The 13,868-nt window shown below is 42.0% G+C and overlaps 1 protein-coding gene across 2 annotated transcripts in view; it reads left to right on the forward strand.

The window, feature by feature from the left end:
- Positions 1-13,868, forward strand: part of LOC126298835 (AP-3 complex subunit delta-1) — a 234,114-nt gene that overhangs the window by 12,775 nt on the left and 207,471 nt on the right. For both annotated transcript variants that reach the window (XM_049990312.1, XM_049990313.1), the window contains exon 3: positions 3,645-3,740. In XM_049990312.1, coding sequence (XP_049846269.1) covers positions 3,645-3,740 — 96 coding nt within the window. The remainder of the gene's footprint in view (positions 1-3,644; positions 3,741-13,868) is intronic.

The following is a 13,868-nucleotide window of genomic DNA, read 5'->3' on the forward strand; positions in this document are numbered from 1 at the left end:
TGGTTTGGCAGCACCATCAGCATTGCATTTACTCGACCCTGTGCACCACTGCGGGGTTCGACTAGCGACAGGAGCTTTTAGGACGAGTCTGGTGACCAGTGTACTGGTGGAGGCTGGGGTCCCTCCATTGCAGATCAGGCATACATGACTCCTCGCCAGTTACGTTGCACATATTTGTAGTTCTCCTGAGCATCTGAATTACCGTCTCCTTTTCCCACCCACATCAGTCCATCTCTCACGTCGGCAGCCCAGGTTGGGGCTAACGATTGTGGTTTGAGTGCAGTCCCTTTTCTCCGAACTCGAGTCCTTCCCTTTCTCCTCTACTTGCGGTCCGATCACGTACGCCTCCATGGTGTATTCCTCGGCCGCAGCTTCGTCTGGACCTTTCACGTGGCCCCATGGACTCTGTTAACCCTACAGCTCTCCATTGCCACTTCCTATCGATTCTTGACGTGTTCTGGGGCTCTGAAGTGGTTTACACCGACAGCTCAATGGCTGATGGTCATGTAGGCTTTGCATATGTTCGTGGATGACATATTGAACAGTACTCCTTGCCAGATGGCTGCAGTGTTTTCACTGCTGAGCTGGTGGCCATATCTTGTGCTCTTGAACACATCCGCTCATGCCCTGGCACGTCATTTCTGCTGTGTACTGACTCATTGAGCAGCCTGCAAACTATCGACCAGTGCTACCCTTGCCATCCTCTGGTAGCGTCTATCCAGGAGTCCATCTATGCCCTGGAATGGTCCCGTCGTTCAGTGGTGTTTGTCTGGACCCTTGGTCACGACGGAATCCCTGTCAACAAACATGCTGGCCAAACAGGTGACTTGGAAACTGCTTCTGGAGATGGGCATCTCTGAAGCTGACCTGCTTTCTGTCTTATGCTGCAGGATTTTCAGACTTTGGAAGACGGAATGGCACAAAAGTACGCACAACAAGCTGCGTATCATTAAGGAAACAACGACTGTGCGGAAGTCTTCCATGGAGTCCTCTTGCAGTGAATGAATTGTCCTCTGCCGGCTCCGCATTGGCCATACATGGCTAATGCATGGTCACCTACTCCATCACGAGGACCCACCTCTGTGTCGGCGTGACTCCCAAATGACAGGTGTCCACTTCTTGCTGGACTGCCCACTTTTAGCCACTCTTCAGCGGACTTTTAACTTTCCCAGCTCCCTACCTTCGGTGTTGGGCGATGATGCCTCAACAGCAGCTTTAGTTTTAAGTTTTATCCATGAGAGTGGGTTTCATACTTATATGTAGGTTTGAGCACATGTCCTTTGTCCCTCTGTGTCCTCCACCCTAGTGCTTTTAGGGTGGAAGTTTTAATGTGTTGTAGAGTGGCTGGCTTCTCCTTTTTATACTCGTGGTCTGCCAGCTGCTGTAATCTGCTTTCTTGTTTTCTCTCTTCTGTTTCTAGCATCTCTGTTGTTTTCTTGTCCTCTTTTGTTCCTTTTAGGGTTTGTTGCCTCCCCTTTGTTCTTGTGGTTTTTCCTTTCTTCCTGTTTTGTGTTATATGTCTCGTCTGTTTTATTCTCACACTTGTGGCATTGTTTTATTAGGAACAAGTGACCGATGACCTCGTAGTTTGGTCCCTTCCCCCCCCCCCCCCCCCCCCCTCTTTTAAACCTTAGCATTAGCCTTTCATCAGGTCAGCAAATATATATTTGGCCTGAACAGCTTGACTCAGTTTGAGGTGATACACATTCTGATCTTGACAAGGTCCACAAAATGACTTTGAGATGTATCTATGATGTTCTCCAAAATGGTTTCACCAAGGTACTTTTATTTTGGAATCTGTTTGGTGTAGTCATATTCATTGTCAAGGATAGTAGCACTTGTGTTGGTAATGGATTCTGTCTTTTTGGAGGAGATTGACAGTCAAGTTTCTTCTGCACTTCTTCAGGGTTTTGATCTGGAGGCACGCTGTGTCATGGTTGTGAGACTATGGCTAAGTCATCAACAAATGTCAAACAGTAGATCTCAACTTCTTTCCCCTCACATTTTTCCAACTCTGATGTAGCCGCAAAAGGTGCTGATGTAGAATTCAGCGTAACACAGTGCCAACTCTCACTCACTCCCTTGCCCCCATCTCTCATCTCTCTTTTTTTGCATGTAATAGTCTTATTATAGTAGGTTGACACATTGGGTGACATGTCAATTGAAGGAAAAGTGGCTGAAGGTGAAGTACAATAAATATAGGTGACAGTCCTATTGTCATAATCACCCTATTTTCCATTCAGACAAAAATGGTAATTAATGTGTCTCCAAATAAGGCAATGCTGCATTTTGACAGGTGGGCTGCTTTTCCCGCTCATCATTAATAGTGGAATCCAGACTACTGTACATCACATTTTAACCAACTGTTTTTTTATAATATGACGAAGATAGCAACCTTTATCCTATCTGCCTTCTATTTAACATAATGACAAGATGACTGTAGTTCGTATTTTATGATTCTATTTTATGTTTATTATAGGTAAAAGATTCTAATGTTCACTCACAATTCCTGGAAAATTTTGAGTAAGAGAACTGCCAGCCACATTCATCAGATATTGTTTTAGTCCTTTCTGTTGTTGTGTATTCAATTCTGATAGTACAATTTAAACATCTGACTGTTTGACTAGTCATAAATTTTGTATTTGAATTTTTGAGGTAAATGAATGTGTGAATGGGGGGAAGACAGGGAGAGAGAGAGAGAGAGAGAGAGAGAGAGAGAGAGAGAGAGAGAGAGAGAGAGAGGGGGGGGGGGGGGGCAGGACAGTAGTGGGATTGCACTTTCATAGACCTCCTGTCACACCTAGATCTATACTCCGCAAGTTACTGTAATGTATGTGGTGGAGGGTACTTCAGTTCCCAATATCATTTTCTCCCATTCTGTTTGCATATGGTGCTTTGGGTGAAAGCTTGTCAGTAGGCATTTTTATGAGCATAAATTTCTTTGATTTTATCATCATCGTCATTTCAAAAGATGAATGTGACAAGAGGTACAGTGTTATTGACTATTCCTAGCACATACACATTCACATTTTTAACAGCAAATCTTTCCGCTGCAGCAGCAGTAGCAGCTACTGTTCTTGCACGTTGATAGATGCTGGCAAGTCCATAAACATTTAATATACCTGTTAGATGATGATTGATTGTCACATCTGTTTGAATAGCTTTCCATTTGGTGCAAATATAAAATAACATACTGTGTTGATAGTGTTTGGTGCTTATTCCTAAGATTTTTTCATGTTTGTAAATGAAAATAGCCTTCCCAGAATTTTCTGTGTTTAAATTTGGGATCAGTTATTGGTTTCTGGCCCTCTTAACCTTTTAACTGCCCTGGACATGTTAACGTGCATGCCTTTGTACCTGTCCATGTGTGCTCTGAACATGTTTACACACGCCATTAGTCCTTCTGACTGGTACTCTGAATGTGTCTTCGTATAGACATGTTCAGAGTACCAGGCAGAAGGACTGGTGGCGTGCGTAATCATGTTCAGAGCTCACAGAGACAGGTACAAAGGGGCATGCGTTAACACGTCCAGAGCAGTTAAAGGGTTAATTTGGTGTATCAAAAAATTTAATGTATTGTCAAGTGCAATGAGTTTAGTGCTAGAAACATTATAGCGTAGTCTCATATAAATATTTATTTTCAGGCCAAGTATATTGCCCAGTGCATTGAAGAAATTAAGCAAGAACTTCGCCAGGATAACATAGCGGTGAAAGCAAATGCTGTCGCTAAACTGACATATGTAAGTAATTTCTAGCAAACAATTTAATCTATTATGTCCTGTTATTAATGCCACATCATTTGTGATAGTAATTAATATTGGAATAGTCACTGATATTTTCTTTGTTGAGCTTATGGAGTTCTCATGACAACATTCATTAACACAAATATCTTGGTATATAAAATCAGAGTTACATTTTGCATTTTGGCTAGATGTGGCTTATGCACAGAAAATAATGCTTTATTAAATTTTGTTGTCCAATTCTTCACTGTCTTCTTCCATATTTGCCTTAATTTTTCCAGTTATAGTGTCAGTTTTTCTCAGTCACAATCTAGTGTGTTTTGACACTAAATCTTAATAAAAATCTCCATTTATGAATGGTTTACAATAGTAGGTTCTCCAGTAAATTAACAAAATGTCATCAGGGAGAAAGATATATTGGTATATTCATTCCAAATAAACAATTGTCAGCCACTATATTAAAATTAATGTTTTTCATACAAGTTTCGAAACAATACACACACATCTACAGTTTAGTAATGGATTTATGTGCACGTAGACGGTAACAGTGTTGGTGGTCCAGAAATGATCAAATTTGTGTGATATTGAATGTTGAAAGACTCGTTTTGTTCACTAGCTAAAAATTCAAAGCTGTGCTCTAATTACATGAACTGAAGAATGTTACAATAAAGCAATGTTTTCCTTAATAATAAATGTTGTATTCCTCAGTGGATATTAATATAGGAGGAAGGGTGGCCAGGAGCAGTGGAGCAGCAAACTGTTGCCATTTGCATTACATGATTGTAATGTGCAAGGAGATATTATGTTTTATTATTGTGATGTTTGAGAGTAATAAATTTATTCTTTTCCTTTATAACTATACCGGAGCAAATAATTAATCTGTACAAATAGTCTATAAACGTATATTTACTCAACTTCGGTCAGACCTGAAGCAGTCCAGTCCATAATTATGTAGTCCAAAATACACAGCAATACATGCCAATGCTGAGCACACAGTAGCGATGCAAGACATTACCTAGTCTGTTCTCTAGCTCCTGATGAACCAGTCCTGGCTGCCACAGAGCTGTGCTACGTTCAGTCTGTGGAGGTCGCTTTTGTTGGCAGCTAATGGAGGCAGGGTGTGTGTGCGCGTGTGCACGCGCGCGCGTGTGCGTGATCACTGACATCTGCTGGGAGATACGATACTGCGTGAAGAGTTTGACAGAGCACTGAAAGACCTGAGTCTAAACAAGGCCCCCGGAGTAGACAACATTCCATTAGAACTACTGACGGCCTTGGGAGAGACAGTCCTGACAAAACTCTACTATCTGGTGAGCAAGATGTATGAGACAGACGAAACACCTTCAGACTTCAAGAAGAATATAATAATTCCAATCCCAAAGAAAGCAGGTGTTGACAGATGTGAAAATTACCGACCAATCAGTCTAATAAGCCACAGCTGCAAAATACTAACACGAATTCTTTACAGACGAATGGAAAATCTGGTAGAAGCAGACCTAGGGGAAGATCAGTTTGGATTCCGTAGAAATATTGGAACATGTGAGGCAATACTAACCTTACGACTTATCTTAGAAGAAAGATTAAGAAAAGGAAACCTTCATTTCTACCATTTGTAGACTTAGAGAAAGCTTTTGACAATGTTAATTGGAATACTCTCTTTCAAATTCTGAAGGTGGCAGGTGTAAAATACAGGGAGCGTAAGGCTATGTAAAATTTGTACAGAAACCAGATGGCAGTTATTAGAGTCGAGGGGCATGAAAGGGAAGCAGCGGTTGGGAAAGTAGAGAGACAGGGTTGTAGCCTCTCCCCGATGTTATTCAATCTGTATATTGAGCAAGTAGTAAAGGAAACTAAAGAAAACTTCGGAGTAGGTATTAAAATTCATGGAGAAGAAATAAAAACTTTGAGGTTCATCGATGACATTGTAATTCTGTCAGAGACAGCAAAGGACTTGGAAGAGCAGTTGAATGGAATGGACAGTGTCTTGAAAGGAGGATAGAAGATGAACATCAACAAAAGCAAAACAAGGATAATGGAATGTAGTCAAATTAAATCTGGTGATGCTGAGGGTATTAGATTAGGAAATTAGACACTTACAGTAGTAAAGGAGTTTTGCTATTTGGGGAGCAAAATAACTGATGATGGTCGAAGTAGAGAGGGTGTAAAATGTAGACTGGCAATGGCAAGGAAAGCGTTTCTGAAGAAGAGAAATTTGTTAACATCGAGAATAGATTTGAGTGTCAGGAAGTCGTTTCTGAAAGTATTTGTATGGAGTGTAGCCATGTATGGAAGTGAAACATGGGCGACAAATAGTTTAGACAAGAAGAGAATAGAAGCTTTCGAAATGTGGTGCTACAGAAGAATGTTGAAGATTAGTCGGGTAGATCACATAACTAATGAGGAGGTATTGAATAGAATTGGGGAGAACAGAAGTTTGTGGCACAACTTGACTAGAAGAAGGGATCGGTTGGTGGGACATGTTTTGAGGCATCAAGGGATCACAAATTTTGCATTGGAGGGCAAGGTGGAGGGTAAAAATCGTATAGGGATACCAAGAGATAAATACACTAAGCAGATTCAGGAGGATGTAGGTTGCAGTAAGTACTGGGAGATGAAGAAGCTTGCACAGGATAGAGTAGCATGGAGAGCTGCATCAAACCAGTCTCAGGACTGAAGACCACAACAACAACTACCAATTGTTGCCGAATGCCGACTCCTGTGGTATCACTGGCAATGACACCACATCCCTATACACCCTCCCTCCCCAAACATCCTCACCGTTGTTGTGTAGTGGCGAATGGCGATGTGGAAGGGGGGTAGGATGAATGTGCCAATGAGGAGACAGGAGCCGAAGCGAAGGCTGATGCTAAGCCCTTTCCACACCCCGGCATATGCCTTTGGACCAATCTCAAACACCTGCCAGAAAAACCTGACTGGAGGCTGTGCCCGCACATCCAGAGGCACAGCATCAGCTAAGGCCAAGTGGGACTCAATGACTGTCGGCAGCGACCCCTGGATGGCCACATGGAAGAGGGGCCCATCCCCTAGCAATAGAGGCTGTAGGCACTGCGACGGCTGTGATGGAGTGTCCACATCCATCAGTTTCTGATCTGGTGCTCGTGGCAAGCCACGTAGACCCTGGATTGAAAATGCGGAGCTGCCTAGCAGTTGAGAAGTAGGAGGAGGTAGCAACGCGAGCAAAGTACAGTGATGTCAACCATGCAACATTCTGCCGGTGGCTTGCCATTGTGGGCTGAGAGCAATAAATTGACAAGAAGAGAAGAGCTTGATCTTGTGTGTGGGAGGCATGAAGTTTGTCCATTTGTTACTTATACACAAAGTGTTTTAATTCCCGTTTTGATTGTAAGTGCTCTTTATGTGAGATGCTGTTGACATGGTAAAACTGTTCAAAATCTGCGGCAACAAATTGTGTTTCATTGTCCATCAGTCATTCCAGGCAAAAAAATTGATGGCAGTGCTCGGAGTGTAAAATTCATCCTAGGAGAGGGCATGAGATCCACAAAGGGAAACTGGCTGAATGTGTCAAGTGACAATAAGCCAATGGGTATACAAATATGTACCAACAAAATCCAAATATAGTCACTATCACCATACCTGAGGCTTAGAACAGTGAAAGAACTGTTGATATGGGGCAAACTGATTACACTGCTACATCATTTGTTCAGTGTGCAAATGTATTCCCTGCCAAGTACAATGTGGCCATGCCACTTGTTTGGTTCGAATGATGCCCCAGTGGCCTTGGTGAAGCAAGTGAAGAGCTTTGTATTAGAGCATTAATAACCACTAAAAGTGACTGTTCATTGTCAGTATGCAGTAAAATCACCCTCTGTCGACCAGCAAGAGCCTGCCAATGGCAAAGTGTCAGCGAACCACCGGGCTACATATCTGCTTTGCTGAACGTGGGTATCTGGTGTGGATGTAGTGCAGAAAGTTCAGATCAGCTGCCATTGCCTGAGTGGATGAGTGGGAAGATATGCAAGATGTCCATATCCTGAACATCAGTGTAATAAGCAGCAGCTTCAGATGCATCAAACGCTGAATCAGGTAGAAGCGAGAAAGCATTGTCGTTGGCATTGGCATTCTTAGAATTGAGCTGTACACACTCTCATACTATTAATGTGACAAAAGAAGGGCGTAGCATTGCAGCTTTCGTGCTGTGTGAGGCGGAACTAGCTTAGATGGACTAAATAGGGACTGATGGGGCGTGTGACCGATCACCAGATAAAACTTTATGCCAAAATGATGATGATGAAACTTGCTCACTCCTTAGATGATTGAGAGAACTTCCTTTTTAATTTGATAGTAGTTGCACTGAGCCTTTTACAGTGAGTTTGAAGGAAACACAATCAGTCTGTCTGTCAAACCAATCCTATGTGACAAAACTGCACCAATCCCTTAGGAGTTTGCATCCATAGCCAAGACTGTGGGCTTGGCAGGATCAAAATGTGCAAGGCAACAATCATTGAGTATAGCATTCTTCAGCTTCTGGAAGGCAACATAACACTCCTTAGACCAAACAAAAGGGACTTAATTCCTATTTAAGTGATGCAAGAGAGCCACTATTTGGACTGGCATTAGGAATAAACCGGACATAGTATGTAATCTTCTCCAACACAGATTGTAATTCACTCATGATGTGAGGATGAGGGATGGCACAGATAGCAAGCAAATGTGACTGCAATGGATAGTTGCCCTGGATATTTATCACGTGTCCCAAATACTATATTTCGGTGTGAAAAAACACGCACCTGTCTTTGTTGCACTATAGGCATGCAGCTGATAACACTTCAAATAGCTTGCGAAGATTGCTGAAATGTTGCTCACGGGTGCAACCTGACACCACGATGTCATCCAAGTAGTTAGAAGAAAAAGAAACTGCTGCGGTTAATTGCTCCAAACAGTGCTGAAATGTGGCTTGTACAGAAGCACTGCCAAACAGCAATGTCAAAAACTTCCCTTGTGGTTATTAACAACAAACATTTTAGTGTGTTCTTCCAGTATTATTTCCAAGTATGCGTCATGTAAATAGATTTTAGAAAATTAATGACTGGCACCCAATCTGTCTCCCAGGCACAGCAATGGATAGGAATCAATGACAGTCTGAGGGTTCATTGTAGCTTTGGAATCCACGCACAGCCTGAGCTTCACAGAAGGCTTCTTAAGAATCACAAGTGTGGATACCCATTGACAAGCTGCGATTGTATCGCCCTTGTTCTGCTGTGCTGAAATGTTCTTAGCAACATGTTCATGGATAGCATCTGGAATGGGATGAGCTCTACAAAAATGTGGCTGCGCATTGCCCTTCATTGTAACATGTGCATCAAAATTGTTAGCTTTGCCTGGACCCTCAACAAACAAATTATGAAATTGATTTTAGGTTTTCCCAGAGCAGGAAAATCTTGTATAGTTCTTGGGTATTTAGCTACATGGTATAGTCTAAAAGGCACAATATTTTGGTAAGCAGACTTATTGCCATCTTCAGGCATTTCTAATATTGAATGATATTTGCTGGGTGTCACCCAAAGGAATGCCGGAAGATGGCAAGAAGTCTGCTTGCTGAAATAGTGCGCCTTTTAGACAACGCCACATAGCTGAATACCTAAGAACCACTCAAAATTGTGAAATCCTGTACACAATATTGTAACTCTGTCCTGAGGTTCAAACAAAATAACAGAAAGAATGTTGTCCCAAATGCATAACCCAAACAAATCGAATGAGTCCAGCCCAAAAATATTTTCACTGTTCCATGAACAAAGCACTGTAAATTTCGCTTTATAAAGTAGATAAAGCAGGAATGTCATAACTATTACATGCTGTAGGTGCTACGACTGAGCAATGTAATGGAGTTTCCCACATCCATTTGCAAGTGAACATTCTGACTTGCAATGACAAGAGTAACAGAAAGTTTGTTGGCCTGACACTGCACTGAAGAAGCAGTTGGTGACTTCTTCACTTTAGGGCTAACGTGACACTGTTCTGAATTATCAACATTGTTTGGTGGAGATATCACAACAATCACTGAAAAACGTTGAGGTCTGTATGAGAGAGCAGCTTAAGAGTTTGCCTTACATTGCTGTAAACATACTAATAGTACATGCCTTTGCTTGACACACAAAGAACATGTAGCGTCATATTGCCATCGTCTGCTACATGTGTTGTGTTGTTGTTGTTATCATTGTGGCTGTCAGATTTATGAATTATGCTGCCTGCATCAGCAGCAATGACGGTTTGTTCTTTGACTTTGCGCTCCATTTTTCATTCGTTACAATTTGTTCATAGTTATGGAGATTCCCCATTATGAGCTAATGCTTATCATACAGGGATGGTTACACTTTCAAGTGTAACATCTCCTCATCTGTTCATTGCTCAGAGCTATTACGTGTTCGTTGTGATTAGCCTGTGAAATAAAGTTCAGATTTTCCACAGATCCACAAGAGTGATGTTTCAGGCACTACAGATCGACTTAATACATACATGCTATTCAGAGGTCAGACAGAATTAATTCTAGCTACACGCAACCGAGATTACTTTCCTTGGCCATCAAATACCTTCTGCAGGCTCTCTCCCATTATCAGAAAATGTTGAGCGCGTCGTGCAGGTACTGAAGCAGAACTCTGTTAAAGACATATGCCGGTTCTTAGGGATGCTGAATTTCTATCGCCGCCATCTACCACATTCAGTACAACTGAAGGAAACATTAACTGCAGCACTTGCTGGCCCAGAGGTCAGAGGCAATACTCCAGTTTGGTGGACTGATATGAAACAGAGTAGCGAACACTGCACTTCTCATACACCACAAAATTGATGCATCCTTAGTGTTGGTGATGGATACAAGTTAGCCAGCCATTGGTGTGGTGTTGCAACAATTGTCAGATGGCTCATGGCAACTGCTTACTTATTGTTCTCACAAACTGTCACAGTCACAGAAGTGGAGTGCCTGTGACTGCGAACTTCTTGTCATGTACGAAATAGTCAAGTACTTCCAGCTGCTGATAGAAACAAGGGAATTTTTCATCTACATGGATCATAAGCTATTGACTTATGCCTTCGAGCAGAACAGGAAGAACTGCTCACCTTGTCAGAATAACCACATAAGATTCGTAGCACAATTTAGCATTGACATCAAGCACATTTCTGGAATTGACATTGTAGTTGCCAATTGCCTGTCGTGTCGATAATGCATCAAGTCCTATTGATTTTGCAGAACTTACCCAGGCACAACAAGATGACTAGGAGCTTCAGAGTTCCTGACTGATACTACATCTGTATTACAGTTGCATCTCATGAACGTTCCTGGTGAAGATGTCAAGCTGCATTGCAATGTCTCAGGGAAGATCTAGTCCTTCCCTATCATCTGCATTTGGTTTACAAACCTTCGACAGCCTACATAAGTTGTCACCGTGGGACCTATCCAACATTTTGCCTGGTGTCGAAGCATTTTGTTTCCTGGAATGGAAAAAGATTGCCATGAACAGATACACAAATTTTTGCAATATCAAATTAGCAAAGTGTCTCAACATGTACAAGTGCTTCTTGCGAGGGGTGTGAATGGCGTTTGTCTGCTGTATTACAGTGAGGGCAAGACTTTACACTATGAGCCTGGTGCGCCACATGCTGTTTATGCTGTGCCCGAACAGCCCACAGTGAGTGAGTCAAGTGTGTGGTCTCCTTATAGTGCTATGCTACACTAGAAGTATGCACTACTCAAAAACTGTCTGTTGTGCTGTCACATTAATCCTGATACTCTATAACTGGCAAAATTTGCTGCAAAGAAGGATCAGGGTACTTAAGAATCTGCTTGCAAATCCCAGAATCAAAAACATTTTGTGTGATAGCGTGTATTGTAGCATAATTGTAATACTTTCCCCACCTGGATTGTCTTGTTAATCCTTGCAAGTTTGTCACTCACAGTCTGTATGACTGTCCTGGCTGTTTCTACAGCCAGAATAATTTGTAGCGGGCAGCTGTCATATAAACTCATTCATCAAAATACGGAGTGTCTCACGAAAGATGCCCAGGAGGGGTCCGCGTGGCTGTTACTACTATGTCTGCTGGTTGTCACTATGCATAGTTCCCGGATGCCAATACTACATTTGTGCCCCCCTACACTGTGGATTGAGTGTACTGGTGTTTTATTTTGAGTTTTTTGTCAAATTTAATCGCTTAAAATATTGTTGCTAGACTTCAATATTGCAACTGTGCTGAGTATGAGGCTTTCCCTGCCCGTAGTCACTGGGCCCAGTCCTCAGACAGAAACACAGTGTGTGTGTCTTCTACACTGTGTGACTGAGTGTTGGGACATTTTGTTTTGAGTTTCCTGTCGAGTTTCCAGTCAGTAAACACGTAGGGTCAATGAGTGTTTTTTTTTTGTGTTGAACTATTCAAAAACAGAATCTGACATTGAATGTCGGCTTGAATTCATATTAAAATTTCCCAGTGTGCATGTTCCCAATGACTTGACAAGAAGCAGCTTATTGAAGAAATTTCAAGAGACTGGATCTGTGTTACAAAAATGAAGGCCTAGAGAACTTAGTGTTTTAACCCAAAATAAATTAGATGAGATAGGGGAGCCCTAAGAAAGAAGTCTGTAAAAATCTGTGCACAGTTTGGCACTTCATACTGGTGTGTCAAGGATGTCTGGTCAAAGCTGTGCACAAACTGAAATCGAAACCATACAAAATAGTGGTAGTGCATAAACTGAAGAACTTGGATGCTGTTGCTAAATGTTGTTATTGCAACTGGCTGTTACAGTCTGTGTTCGATGGGGACGTTAATCCTGAGATGCTTTTTTTCTGATGAAGCATGGCTACATTTGTCAGGGTATTTAAATTCTTGGAACAATCCATGTTGGAGCTTTGAAAATCCTCGTGAATTATGTCAGCAACCTCTGCATGATTTGAAAACAGGAGTGTGGCTTGCAATTAGGGCAAGACAAATTATTGGATAATGTTTTTCCATGGAAAAATACATTCTGACAGGTATGCGAACAATATACTGCATCCCCCCCCCCTTTCCCTGCCCCCCCCCCCCCATAACTAGCATCAAACAAAAAGATGTAAGGTTGTTTCATGTATGGCACTGCAAGACAACACATCGCCAGTGCTTCTATGATGGCAATACAAAGTGTTAATCATTATAGGATAGTTGACTGGCTGGCCACCTTGTTCCCCAGATCTCAATCTGTGTGTTTTTTTTTTGTCTTTGGGGAATGTTAAAAGACAAGGTGTTTGGTATTGGAGGGCAAAAATTGTAGAGGGAGACCAAGAAATGAATACATTAAACAGATTCAGAAGGATGTAGGTTGCAGTAGGTACTGGGAGATGAAGAACCTTGCACAGGATAGAGTAGCATGGAGAGGTGCACCAAACCAGTCTCTGGACTGTAGAGTACAACTACTAGTTTGAAATAGCTCTATTGTCTACGTATAGAGACCGAAATAGTAACCAATTCGTGAATGCAGGTATTGCACAACATCTGCTGAAGGCCACTTTGTGAAGACAAATTGCGCTAGAATGAGTTTGCAAAATAAAGAGTGCACCACAGCATGAACGCAGTGGGAACGTTGGCTGCCAGTACGTTGCCATTCAGCTTCTCATCCACACCAAACAAAGGGCTTGGGGCCAAGGGATTCAGCTATGTGGAATCGCTGCTGGCTCTGATAACTTGCCGACGTTGCACCCATTTTGTTATTGTTATAAAATAGCATTTTAATTTAAATTTCACCGGCCGATGTTGTTGTTGTTGTTGTTGTTGTTGTCTTCAGTCCTGAGACTGGTTTGATGCAGCTTTCCATGCTACTCTATCCTGTGCAAGCTGCTTCATCTCCCATACTGCAGCCTACATCCTTCTGAATCTGCTTAGTGTATTCATCTCTTGGTCTCCCTCTACGATTTTTACCCTCCACACTGCCCTCCAATACTAAATTGGTGATCCCTTAATGCCTTAGAACATGTCATACCAGCTGATCCCTTCTTCTAGTTAAGTTGTGCCACAAACTCCTCTTCTCCCTAATTATATTCAATACCTCCTCATTAGTTATGTGATCTATGTTGTGGGACAAAATTCATGTCTACCTTAAAGCTTAATTGGAGTATGGACTATTCTATA

The sequence above is a fragment of the Schistocerca gregaria genome, chromosome X (genome assembly GCF_023897955.1).
Source record: "Schistocerca gregaria isolate iqSchGreg1 chromosome X, iqSchGreg1.2, whole genome shotgun sequence".
Lineage (NCBI taxonomy): Eukaryota > Metazoa > Arthropoda > Insecta > Orthoptera > Acrididae > Schistocerca > Schistocerca gregaria.